The sequence below is a fragment of the Procambarus clarkii genome, chromosome 8 (assembly GCF_040958095.1).
Source record: "Procambarus clarkii isolate CNS0578487 chromosome 8, FALCON_Pclarkii_2.0, whole genome shotgun sequence".
NCBI classification, from domain to species: Eukaryota; Metazoa; Arthropoda; class Malacostraca; order Decapoda; family Cambaridae; genus Procambarus; species Procambarus clarkii.
The window spans coordinates 43066073-43080308 of NC_091157.1; the positions used below are offsets into that span (position 1 = coordinate 43066073).

The 14236-nt window shown below is 43.2% G+C and overlaps 1 protein-coding gene across 1 annotated transcript in view; it reads right to left on the reverse strand.

Annotated features, from left to right (window-relative positions):
* Positions 1–14236, reverse strand: part of LOC123759706 (uncharacterized) — a 160942-nt gene that overhangs the window by 21525 nt on the left and 125181 nt on the right. The window contains exons 13-14 of the mRNA XM_069320330.1: positions 13525–13644; positions 7013–7142 (exon numbers count right to left, since the gene is read on the reverse strand). Of these exons, the coding sequence (XP_069176431.1) occupies positions 7013–7142; positions 13525–13644 (250 nt within the window). The remainder of the gene's footprint in view (positions 1–7012; positions 7143–13524; positions 13645–14236) is intronic.

Here is a 14236-nt window from a genome sequence, read left to right on the forward strand (position 1 = left end):
AGCTGTGACAGGTGTTCAAGAGGAACACAAGAGCAGCACTGGTTGGTGTACACAGCTGTGACAGGTGTTCAAGGGGAACACAAGAGCAGCACTGACTGGTGTACACAGCTGTGACAGGTGTTCAAGGGGAACACAAGAGCAGCACTGGTTGGTGTACACAGCTGTGACAGGTGTTCAAGGGGAACACAAGAGCAGCACTGGTTGGTGTACACAGCTGTGACAGGTGTTCAAGGGGAACACAAGAGCAGCACTGGTTGCTGTACACAGCTGTGACAGGTGTTCAAGGGGAACACAAGAGCAGCGCTGACTGGTGTACACAGCTGTGACAGGTGTTCAAGAGGAACACAAGAGCAGCACTGGTTGGTGTACACAGCTGTGACAGGTGTTCAAGGGGAACACAAGAGCAGCACTGGTTGCTGTACACAGCTGTGACAGGTGTTCAAGAGGAACACAAGAGCAGCACTGGTTGCTGTACACAGCTGTGACAGGTGTTCAAGGGGAACACAAGAGCAGCGCTGACTGGTGTACACAGCTGTGACAGGTGTTCAAGAGGAACACAAGAGCAGCACTGGTTGGTGTACGCAGCTGTGACAGGTGTTCAAGGGGAACACAAGAGCAGCACTGGTTGGTGTACACAGCTGTGACAGGTGTTCAAGGGGAACACAAGAGCAGCACTGGTTGGTGTACACAGCTGTGACAGGTGTTCCAGGACAGCAGTCGGCGGTAGAGACCCTTATTAACAACTAATGTTGTTAACATTTAAGGCAAAAACTGAATCAACTAAGATTTCAAACAGGTAAATGGATAATGGTGCATTATTATCAAGAGCATAACTGCTTATAATGGCAGATCGGTAGTTAAGACAAGCAGTCGTATGCCAACATTAATACCAAACTCACTCATTGATAATAATTATATAAATAAATTATAAAACATATGTTTAGCAAAATATTAACATAATTTGCTAACCTGACTGTGATCCTGTTAAATATTGGAGGGCAACGTACTGATCATTGTCTCGCTTTTATAAGTTAAGAAACAGAAAGTTGCACAATCAAGGTTTAAAGAATTGCAATGTTAGGGATTATTATGATGCTATTCCAAGAGGTTAAAACACACACACACACACACACATACACACACACACACACACACACACACACACACACACACACACACACACACACACACACACACACATACATATACGAGAAGATTAATGAGAAGAGTTGTGACAGATGAGGATTGTAGGATCCTCCAAGAGGACCTGGACAGGTTGCAGAGATGGTCAGAGAATCGGCTACTGGAGTTCAACACGAGTAAATGTAAAGTTATGGAAATAGGATCAGGTGATAGGAGACCAAAGGAACAGTACCCTATGAAGGGGAACTGCCTACCTGTAATGATTCGAGAAAGAGACCTGGGCGTGGACGTAACACCTAATCTAACTCCTGAGGCACATATAAATAGGAGAACATTATTCGGAAACCTAAGTGAGGAGGCTTTTAGGACACTTTACGCTGCCTACGTGAGACCAGTCCTAGAGTATCTTGCGCCGTCATGGAATCCCCACTTGAAGAAACTCATAAACTACCTACAGCCCCCGCACACCCCAAATCCCCCAGATCCTTCTTCATAGGCCCTCCCATCCCGGTCCTTCCCTGTTTCCCTGCTTCAGGGGAAGCAATAGGGTCTGAAAAAGGACAGAAGAGAGTCAGTTTCAGGGTTATGTACTCGAACATAGATGGGATCACAAGCAAGGCAAGTGAACTAAGGAAAAGAGCACAAGAAGTGAACCCAGATGTAATCGGACTCACAGAAACAAAACTCTCAGGAATCATAACGAATGCAGTGTTTCCCCAGGACTACACTATAATAAGGAAAGAGAGGGAAGGAAGGGGAGGAGGCAGAGTGGCCCTACTAATGAGAAAGGAATGGAGTTTCAAGGAGATGGCTATCCCGGGCTGTGAGGGATTCAGAGACTACATAACAGAAACCATGACAATGAGAGGACCAAAAGTAGTAGTAGCAGTGATATATAACCCTCCACCAAATGAGCGAAGACCAAGGCAAGAGTATGACAACAACAATATGGCAGTTAACACTATAATTGAGAAGGCAGCCTCTGCTGCCTGTAGAAATAGATCCCATCTGCTCATCATGGAGGACTTCAATTACGGAAAGATAGACTGGGAGAACGAGGAACCGCATGGACGAGAGGATACATGGAGAGTCAAACTAATGGAGGTGGCGACAAGAAACTTTCTAAGCCAACATGTCAGGGAACCCACTAGGATGAGAGGAAACGATGAACCAGCGAGACTCGACCTAGTCTTCACTCTGAATGACTCCGACATAAGGGAAATAGGTTTTGAGGCCCAGTAGGAATGAGCGAACACAGTGCACTGGTGTTTGAGTATCTGGTTGAAGAAGGATTATTGAACTCGAGGAGGGGGTACTGAAAACAAAAGGCTGGCATTCCGAAAGGGAAACTGAGGAGATAAGAAAATTCCTAACAGATATAACACGGGAAACAGAGCTCAGGGGAAAGACGGCCCAGGACATGATGGACTACATCACGCAGAAGTACAAGGAAGCAGCAAGCAAGTTTGTCCCAGTCCAAAAGGAAAACAATGAAATGAAGATGAGAAACCTATGGTTTAATCAGAGATGTAGGCTAGCTAAGCAGCCAAGTAAAAGGGCGTGGAGAAACTATATGAATAATAAGACACTTGAGAGCAGAGAAAGATACCAGAGTGCCAGGAATGAATATGTCAGGATGAGAAGAGAGGCAGAAAGACAATACGAAAATGACATCGCAAGCAAGGCAAAGACTCAACCTAAATTGCTGCATAGCCACATCAGGAGAAAAACAACAGTAAAGGAACAGGTAATGAAATTAAGGATAGGGCAGAAAGATTCTCAACAAACGACAAGGAAGTGTGTGAGGAACTGAATAAGAAATTCCAGGAGGTCTTCACCTTAGAGCAAGGAGAAATTCCAGAGATAAGAGAGGGAATAGTTAATCAGGAACCCCTAGAAGAGTTTGTGATTACCAGCGGGGAAGTAAGGAAGTTTTTACTAGAGTTGGATGTGACAAAGGCTATAGGTCCAGATGGAATCTCCCCTTGGATACTAAAGGAAGGAGCAGAAGCACTGTGCCTGCCACTCTCCATAGTGTATAACAAATCATTGGCAACAGGGAAACTGCCAGAAATTTTGAAAGCAGCTAATGTAGTCCCGATATACAGGAAAGGGTATAGACAGGAGGCACTGAACTACAGGCCAGTGTCCCTAACCTACATACCATGCAAGCTGATGGAGAAGATTGTGCGAAGAAAGCTAGTGGAACATCTGGAGCGAAAGAACTTTGTAACACAGCATCAACATGGGTCCAGGGATGGCAAGTCCTGCCTCACAGGGTTAATTGAATTCTACGACCAAGCAACAAAAATCAGGCAAGAAAGAGAGGGGTGGGCAGACTGCATATTTTTGGATTGCTAGAAAGCCATTGATACAGTACCACCCAAGAGGCTAGTGAAAAAGCTGGAGATGCAGGCTGGAGTGAAAGGGAAGGTACTCTATTGGATAAGGGAGTACCTAAGCAACAGAAGACAACGAGTCATTGTGAGGGGTGAGGTCTCAGATTGGCGAGACGTCACAAGTGGAGTCCCGCAGGGTTCAGTCCTTTGACCTATACTGTTCCTGATATATGTAAATGATCTCCCAGAGGGCATAGACTCTTTCTCTTAATGTTTGCTGATGATGCAAAAATTATGACGAGGACTGAAACAGAGGATGATAGTAGTAGGTTACAAGATGACCAAGACAGACTGAATGAAAGGTCCAACAAATGGCTACTAAAGTTCAGCCCGAGTAAATGCAAAGTAATGAAACTAGGCAGTGGAAACAGGAGGCTAGACACAGGATACAGAATAGGAGATGAAGTACTTCATGAAACAGACAGAGAGAAAGATCTAGGAGTTGATATCACACCAAACCTGTCTCCTGAAGCCCACATAAAAAGAATAACGTCTGCGGCATATGCGAGGCTGGCTAACATCAGAACGGCGTTCAGGAACCTGTGTAAGGAATCATTCAGAATCTTGTACACCACATATGTAAGACCAATCCTGGAGTATGCGGCACCAGCATGGAGCTCGTACCTTGTCAAGCACAAGACGAAGCTGGAAAAAGTCTAAGTGTATGCCACTAGACTTGTTCCAGAACTAAGAGGCATGAGTTACGAGTAAAGACTGCGGGAAATGCACCTTACGACACTGGAAGACAGAAAAGTAAACGGAGGCATGATCGCTATCTACAAATTCCTCAGGGGAATTGACAGGGTAAACAAGGATAAACTATTCAACACTGGTGGGACGCGAACAAAGGGACACAGGTGGAAACTGAGTACCCAAATGAGCCAAAGAGACGTTAGAAAGAACTTTTTCAGTGTCAGAGTGGTTGACAAATGGAATGCATTAGGCAGTGATGTGGTGGAGGCCGACTCCTTACACAGCTTCAAATGTGGATATGATAGAGCCCAGTAGGCCCAGGAATCTGTACATTAGTTGATTGACAGTTGAGAGGCGGGACCAAAGAGCCAAAGCTCAATCCCCGCAAGCACAACTATTTGAGTACAACTAGGTGAGTACACACGCACACATAAACTAGGGGACAAAGGTGGAAACTTAGTTCCCAAATGAGTCAAAGAGACATTAGAAATCATTTTTTTCAGTGTCATAGAACCTAACAAATGGAATGCATTAAGTAATGCTGTGGTGGAGGCAGAATCAATACTCAGTTTCAAATGTAGATTTGATAGTGTCCAATAGGCTCAATAATCGGTACGCCATTTGATTGACAGTTGGGAGGCGGGACTAAAAAGCCTAAGCTCAATTAACGCAAGCACAGCTTGGTGAGTAGAACGTGGTGAGTACACACACAAAAATACACACGCACATATACACTAAACGACAAAAATTAGGCAAGGAAGAGAAGGGTAGGGAGACTGCACATATTTAGATTACCAGAAAGTCTTTGACACTGTATCCAATAGGAGACTTGTGCATAAGCGGAGATGCAGGCAAGACTTAGAGGGAAAGTACTCCAATGAATAAGAGAGTACATAAGTAGCATAAGACAGCGAGTCACTGTTGTGGGTGAGATCTGAGAGTGGCGAGACGTCACTAGTGGAGTTCCGCAGCGTTCAGTCTTTGGAACTCTTCTAGTTTCGGTATATGTAAACGATCTCCAAGAAGGAACTGACTCGTTTTTCTCAATGTTTGTCGATAATGCAAAAATTATGGGGGAGGATTAAGACAGAAAGAAAGCAAAAGGCTACAAGATGACCCAGACAAACTGAAGGAATGTTCCAACAAATTTGAGCTACTGAAGTTCAGCTCAAGTAAATGTAAAGTTATGAAGCTCCTTTATGAAGTCCTTCACCAAACTGACAGAAAGATCTAGGAGTTGATATCACGTCAAACCTGTCATCTGAAGCCCACATCAAAAGAATATCATCACTGGCGTATACAAGGCTGGCTAACATCAAAACTGCCTTTAGAAATTTGTGTAAGAAATAATTTAGAACCTTGTATACAACATATATAAGACCAATCCTGGAGTATGCAACTCCAGCATGGAGTCCATACCTTGTCAAGCACAAGCCGAAGCAGGAGAAGGTTTAAACGAATGCCAGAAGTAAGAGATTTGAGTTACTAGGAAAGGCTGTGTGAATTGCACCTCACGTCGCTGGAAGACAGAAAAGTTAGTGAAGACAAGCTTATCACATACAAATTTTCAAGGGAATTGACAAGGTAGATAAAGATAATATATAATACGTGTGATACTCTCACAAGGGGACACAAGTGGAAACTGAGTACCCCAATGAGCGACAGAGACACTAGACAGAATTTGTTTAGTGTCAGAGTAGTTAATAAATGGAATGCACTGGGCAGTGACATGGAGGAGGGAGACGCTATACACAGCTTCATATATGAAAAAGTGAATACTCCTTGGACAGTATTGAGACAGTGTACATGCCTTGGACAGAAATGAGACAGTGTTTTCATCGGACAATACTGAGTCACGGTATTTTACGAGCTACCTCAAGGGGTCATTGGCAGAGTCTTTCGTATTCTGGATGATGAAACTTGTAATTACTTGAGTTACAAATATTAATCACCTTTCTAGGAAAAGAATACAATCTAGATATAACGCATATTAGACGATTACTGTGTACACACACATGCTCTATATCACGCATGCGCATGCTTAAGGACACATCGACTACTGAAAACTCTCATGCGGGTGAAGAACGGTTTTTTTTATCATATTTTTATTTTGAAATGCATTCTGTTTCTCCACTCTCCCGTGTGTCTCATCTTGTTTGCTATGTACCCTGGCATTCTGTGTCTCAGTCATGTCTACTCCTCACTCCAACGACACCCTGTCATGTCTGCTGAAGATCAGATGAACATGTCTAGTCAACTTTGTCCTCTCACGCCCTCTGTCAGTATGTTATTTCTTATATATTCTAGCTCCCAATTAAATTCTTCCTGTTATTGATTTGTCTTCATCGAGTGATCCGCCTGTTGAGTTTTTCAAGCTGTACCAACCAGTTGCTACCCCACAGCCCGGATCATCACACGTTGCTTCCTGAATACCACCTTCATCAACCTCCCTTCCCCAAGCAGGCGATGAGTCACAATAACGTGGCTGAAGAATGTTAACCAGACCACACACTAGAAGGTGAAGGGACGACGACGTTTCGGTCCGTCCTGGACCATTCTCAGGTCGATTGTCCTGGGTCATTCTCAAGACAGTCTATTTGAGAATGGTCCAGGACGGACCGAAAAGTCGTCGTCCCTTCACCTTCTGGTGTGTGGTCTGGTCAACCTCCCTTCCCCTAAACCTTCTCATGGGACCCTCGCGAGTGGCTGGGGTCACCTTGCAGCTGGAGGTGGTGCCCGGACGGCGTGCCCCGGGGAACTTGGCCTACGTCACTCACCATGGTCCTCCTGCAGGATACCTTGACAAGTGGTGCCAGTGAAGCCCGGGCGACAGGCGCAGAAGAAGAGATGAGCCTCTGGGACGATCCAACAGGTGCCACCGTTGTCACAGGGGTTGGGAGAGCACAGCTGTAGACATACATCTGCTTGAGTCCTTTGTCATCTGATATTAGTGCTATCCTGTATGCTACAACATACATCAGTTTATGTATTAATTGGTCACACTGCAAAAAAGGCGCAGTCACTGCAGTTAGTGAGAGATGTATATACTGTATTATGTATTAGAGAGAATTGAGTTCTGCTTGTAAATTAAAAAATGCCACGACCTGATATATTAATTACTAATATTACATTACAGGGAGCCAAAAAAAACTTGTAATTTTTCAAAAGTAATTAATTATAATAAATTGGCATGTGGGACATAATAGTGATCAAGAAAATAAAGCGAAAAAATAACCTGATTACATATGTAATTTTTTAAATGTATTTTATTGCATTTTCTCTCACACTAACAAGAAGGAACATAAATTATTTGGGAACTATTAATTCGAATTTCTGTTTTAATATTCGACATCAGTATTTCATTATCAAATTCTGATTACCCAAGACAGGGTATTGATGTTGCTGTAGAAGTTCAATAGGATTAATATGAATTAATCCTAAATAGGATTATGTTTTGGATTGCTAACAGTCAGTAAGACACATTTTATCCTTGCATCTTCATATGTGGTTATTGAGCAAAACATTTTAGCTTATATTTGTTCCAATTGAAATACTTTATAAAATAATAATATTTATCGTGAGGTCTTGAGAGTAATGTTTAGCAAACTGCCTCCAGACATGACACGTCTGTTCCTTCACGGCTGCTGATAACTGACTCACTGTTGTGACAGCACTTGATAACTGACTCACTGTTGTGACAGCACTTGATAACTGACTCACTGTTGTGACAGCACTTTATAACTGAGTCACTGTTGTGACAGCACTTGATAACTGACTCACTGTTGTGACAGCACTTGATAACTGACTCACTGTTGTGACAGCACTTGATAACTGACTCACTGTTGTGACAGCACTTGATAACTGACTCACTGTTGTGACAGCACTTGATAACTGTCTCACTGTTGTGACAGCACTTGATAACTGAGTCACTGTTGTGACAACACTTGATAACTGACTCACTGTTGTGACAGCACTTGATAACTGACTCACTGTTGTGACAGCACTTGATAACTGACTCACTGTTGTGACAGCACTTGATAACTGACTCACTGTTGTGACAGCACTTGATAACTGACTCACTGTTGTGACAGCACTTGATAACTGACTCACTGTTGTGACAGCACTTGATAACTGACTCACTGTTGTGACAGCACTTGATAACTGACTCACTGTTGTGACAGCACTTGATAACTGACTCACTGTTGTGACAGCACTTGATAACTGACTCACTGTTGTGACAGCACTTGATAACTGACTCACTGTTGTGACAGCACTTGATAACTGACTCACTGTTGTGACAGCACTTGATAACTGACTCACTGTTGTGACAACACTTGATAACTGAGTCACTGTTGTGACAGCACTTGATAACTGACTCACTGTTGTGACAGCACTTGATAACTGACTCACTGTTGTGACAGCACTTGATAACTGACTCACTGTTGTGACAGCACTTGATAACTGAGTCACTGTTGTGACAGCACTTGATAACTGACTCACTGTTGTGACAACACTTGATAACTGACTCACTGTTGTGACAGCACTTGATAACTGAGTCACTATTGTGACAGCACTTGATAACTGACTCACTGTTGTGACAGCACTTGATAACTGAGTCACTGTTGTGACAGCACTTGATAACTGAGTCACTGTTGTGACAGCACTTGATAACTGAGTCACTGTTGTGACAGCACTTGATAACTGAGTCACTGTTGTGACAGCACTTGATAACTGACTCACTGTTGTGACAGCACTTGATAACTGAGTCACTGTTGTGACAGCACTTGATAACTGAGTCACTGTTGTGACAGCACTTGATAACTGAGTCACTGTTGTGACAGCACTTGATAACTGAGTCACTGTTGTGACAGCATCTAATACCTCTGTCATCTCAATATCTGCCTCATTTTGAGTATACAGCAAGTCCATTGCTGCTGGAGGATCCTCTCCCCTTACATGTGTGCGTGTGTGTGTGGGTGCGTGTGTGTGTGGGTGCGTGTGTGTGTGGGTGCGCACTCACATGCGTTACATAAAGAAAAAATTACTTCTTTGTGTAGGAGAAAATTGGCACAGACGGAGAATGGATTTTGAGTAGGGAGTGAGTGTATGTAGTTTTTTTTTCATTTTGCAGGGATATTCCTGCGCGAACCCTAAACCTCTGGCTGGCCCACTAAGTGTTACTTGTTTCTGTCTTACTTGAGACAGAAACAAGTAATTTTTTTTATTTTTATTTTTTTTTCTATGAGTATTTATGACTCTTATGTTCGCTTTAGTAAGATTATGCCTCATGTGTTTAGCAACTGCTCTGTTGAATCTAAGTTGAAATATATTATTGGGTTTGTAACTGTGCACTGTGTTAGATAATGTTCCAGTGGTCTGTCGGGCATTTCTCCACAGTGTTGACATTTCCTCTCATCTTCCGGAACCTGTAAGCCTATTTCCCATGCACATGGGTATCCAAGCCTGATGCGATGTAAGTGTACTTCTGTTGCTCTACTGCTCCCTTTCATCAAAATAAGCGGTTCATAGTTGGTCAAATTCTTGTACCAACCCGCAGATCCTGATGTTGCAACTGCTGTGTTGTGGTCACTGTACATCTTTTGCATTGCTCTATTTCGAATTACTTTCTTAATCTGTGATATGTAAATTTCTACATTTCTTCTCTTAGTTGCAAGTTTTGCTGTTTCGTCTGCAATGTCATATGTAATTTCCTATTATTCCCACATGACTTGACACCCAGTTGATAAGTACCTAACGGCCTTGACATTCGAGTATGTGATATGACATTAGTGATCAGATGGATGTCATCACGTATGTGTTCTTGTTGCAAGGTTGCAATGGCAGTTCTCGAATCTGTATGTATGATGACATGTTGTCGGTGTTCAGCAAGAGTATGTTCCAAAGCCTTTTGAATGGCTAGCATCTCTGTAAAGTCGAACACCCATTTGAGAGCCTCCAACTATTTACAGAGTTTCCAGCCTTAACTGCAGCTCCGGTTCTTGTCCCTGCTGGTCTACTGGTCCATTTGTGAGTATGTGAAGCTGTCAGATGCCAAGTTTGCTTCTATATGCATCTGTGCAATATTACGTAGCAAATGAGTATTAGTCTGGGTTTTTTCTTTCAAAAGCCATAATCTTAAAAGTCTGCTGGCAGCGAATCCTAAGAGGCTTGCATAACAAAATCTGCATGTATTTCGTCGACACCCTTCTCAGTGACTGTATTTGTTATATCAAGTGTATTTATGATGATTATTGCACAATGAGTCCACCTGTTGCTGTTGGGGGCTCTTCTGTCCCTAGTTAGTGCTCCAGTGATTATATCTTTAAAAAGGAGTGATTCAAGGTCTGGACAATATCTTGGTCAGCATGCACGCTGCAATCCCTTTTACCCTTATTTTAATCGACGTTAGCTTGGGTTCTAGTCTTAGGCTCAGTATTTTAGTCCATCTGGGAGCCCCTGTTAATTGCATCATTTTGAAGAACCTCAACGTTTGCCCACTGACCAGGAGAAAGAGTGAGTAAGGCAGGCGCTGCATAATCAACTAGGGAACGAACGGCGAGTATGTAAAACATTCTTAACACTCTGTGTCCCGCTCCTAGACGGGGCCCTGTGATTGCTCTCATTATATTCAGTCGTGATTCTGCTTTCTTCTTCAGATATTGAATTTACTTGTTGAATGTCATTTTAGAAACTATCCACACTCCGAGATATTGATATTGTGTAACCCACTGAAGGTTAATGTCTTGAATGCGTAGGTGCCTGTCTAGAGTGTTGCCGCCTAGTTTCATTGCCTTAGACTTCTGTGCAGATATTTTTAGCCCTAAAATGCTGCATTCAGATGTTACTTTATCTAACGCCTCTTTTGCTTTATTTAGAAGTGAAGGACCTGTAATGACTAATGCTATATCAACAGCATAGCTTAGCAATTTAACCCCCTTCTGCAAATGTCATGGTAACGAGGTTTTCCATAAGGATGTTAAAAAGATCAGGACTGAGGACTCCTCCTTGTGGAGTCCCATTCTCGTGCAAGTGGTAGTCCGACACTTGTCCTTGCAACTTTACTCTGGCATACCTGTGACTTGGGTAATCTTGAATCCATGCTAGCATATTTCCCTTTACGCCTTTTTTACTAAGGTGTGCAAAATTGCTTACGGGATTGCAAGTTCGAATGCTCTTCTAGATCAAGGAAGATCACTATAGCTGGACCTGAGTTAACTGTTCCTAGTAATGTTGCTATGCAGTTAGCAGTACCTACTCCTCTAGTGAAGCCAAATATGTGCGTATGCAGGTCTCCAGTCTTCCACAGTAGCCTATTTAAGACCATCCGTTCTGCAGCTTTAATGAAATGGGCCTGTAATTGCCAGGTTTTTTCGGCTTTAGAATCGGAATGATGTCTGCTTTCTTCTTCCAAGAGGTCAGTAGTGTGCCTTGCTGCCAAGATGCATTGCTAACGTTCAGTATCCCGTGTCTCCAGCAGGACCTGCGTGTGCGACCATTGAGTATGCAATGCTATCAGTACCTGGTACAGTGTCCTTACCACCTTTTTTGGCTCTGATTAGTTCTTGTTTGGTGAAGGGACAGTCACATTCGTCATTTATAGCTATGCTCTCATGAACAGCCATCAACCTCTCTTGTTTTAATTGTTCTTGCTGCCTTTTGATCATTGCAGGAAGCTAATATAAAGCTGCTCTTTCTGCAAATTGGAGAGCAAGTCTTTCAGCCTCCTGCAATGGTTGAATACATGCCTGTGGTCGAGCTGGTCGACCTGATATGGTTTTAATCTGACCCCATATCTTGCCAAAACTACTATGGTCATTTAGATTTTGACATTGACACCACTCAAACCATCTTGCCTCATTTATCTCTCTAGAAATTCGTCTTGTATCACATATCACCGCTCTTAGCAGAGTTCTTCCTTCTGGTGTGGAGTTTCTCTTTAGATGTTTTCTGAAGATGTCGACTCTGCGGTTTTATTCTTTAGCTTCATTACTATAGAACCAATAGTTCTTTCGTTTTGTGTTTCCTGGGATTATGATTGAAATAACTTTGCAAAATATCGGTCATGGGGAGAAGAGGGCGGTATGACAGTTTGGGTGCCTGCGTACTGCGTTGCGCAGAATACCAGTCAGCTGGATAACAGCTTATCAACAACGTTGTTTGTTCATCAGTTGTAGACAAAATCGGTATTGTATCTCTCCAAACAAGATATTCTCTGGGTTTTTGAGTATTGATGTGTTCTTCCTCACAAAACCGCAATGATTTGAGCTTATGGGTGCTCAGAATCTTAAGTTTTCCAGAGAATAACACCGTGTGTGGGCAGCTAGAATGGCGCCGGCAGCGAGTCTTGTATGTTGGTAAGTTCATAGGGGACGTCTTAGATAACAATTACAGAATACCCCCAAGAAACTGTGAACGATATACAGCGAGACAAAACTATTGCGACACAGTCAAGATCTGCAGAACTTGCAATAACTTTCACTCAGCGTCTTGTCGCCACGGGACCAGAAATGCCTCACTCAGAATTTTATAGACCTTAAATATCTGGAATTATCTTTGTTTATTTAGAATAAAAATTAAATTCTTGAATATTTAGAATATAGAGCTATTTAAAATCCTTAAAGTTAAACAGTTGTTTAGTATATTCCATTCATGGTTGAGGCACCGACCTAACATTGTCACACATGACAGGTCCAGGAGCTAAAGCCCATTTTTACTTCTAGCTCTATGTTACAGTGGTAACAATATGATTTTAGGTAATATGTCATTTTGGAAAAAAATTATGAACATTTCTTCTATATTTACTTACAAAATGGTGTAAGGACTTTCTTTTCTAAGTAATTCTTTTCGCAAAAGTTACATCAACATATTGTAGTCTCTCAGAATTTTGCTTGTGACGTATGCATGATGAGGAGCAGAGATGGGCCTTAGCCACTCAGGTCTTCTTGAGTGTCTGGTCATATATGGATTGACTGTTGGCCATCTCTCTAACCTGTGTAACAACCACTTACCAATTTACGACGACAAACACTTACGACAATCATTGACCTATTTACGGTAACCACTTACCTGTTTGTATATACAACCTGCCTGTGTGTGTGTGTGTGTGTGTGTGTGTGTGTGTGTGTGTGTGTGTGAGTGTGTGTGTGTGTGTGCACCTGGTCAGAGCAAGCACACACACGTGCCCACAACCCACCTGTGTGTGTGTGTGTGTGTGTGTGTGTGTGTGTGTGTGTGTGTGTGTGTGTGTGCACCTGGTCAGAGCAAGCACACACACGTGCCCACAACCCACCTGTGTGTGGGGGCCGCAGTTGTCCTCGCTGAACCCATTAAGACACTCGCACGAGTACGTGTTGCCCTTGTCCACACACACGCGGCTCGGGGAGCACGGGTCCGGGTTGCATAAGTCGTACTGAAAGCACGGGAAGGATACGTTAGTGACCATATATTGCTGACCCCGGGTGGCGCCACTCCAGCAGTAGACTGGTGGTGGGTCGAGGTCACTATAACATACTCGGGAAGGATAGACACTGCACTAGTCTATCAGACTGTGATGGAATGTTACTGGCAGGCATCAAACAGCAGCGGAAATATTTATGAAATATTTAGCAGCGTTACAGTGGTAACTGTAACTCCCCCAGGAATGTGCTGATAACGTGTTCATTGTTTCAGCTGCGGTGGGTGAAGGGTTAACATAGCTTGGTGTTATTATGTAACTAATGAGGCTGTGTCTGGAACTTTCTCACATTTTTCATCTCTACTCCTCCCCTTTTCCATCTCTTATCTCTCTCTTTCCCAGTTCTCTTCTCATTTCCCACTTCCCAACTGTCTCCCCCTATCCTCGCTATGCCTCTCCCTCCTCTCCTTCTCTCTCTCTCACTCCACGATCGCCCACACTCTCCACCTTTCTCCTCCACTCTCCCCTCTCCACCCCACCTAAAACTTCTCTCTCCAAGCTCCCTGCAAATCTTCCTTCTCTCTCACAGCTCGTTCCCTCTTCCCCC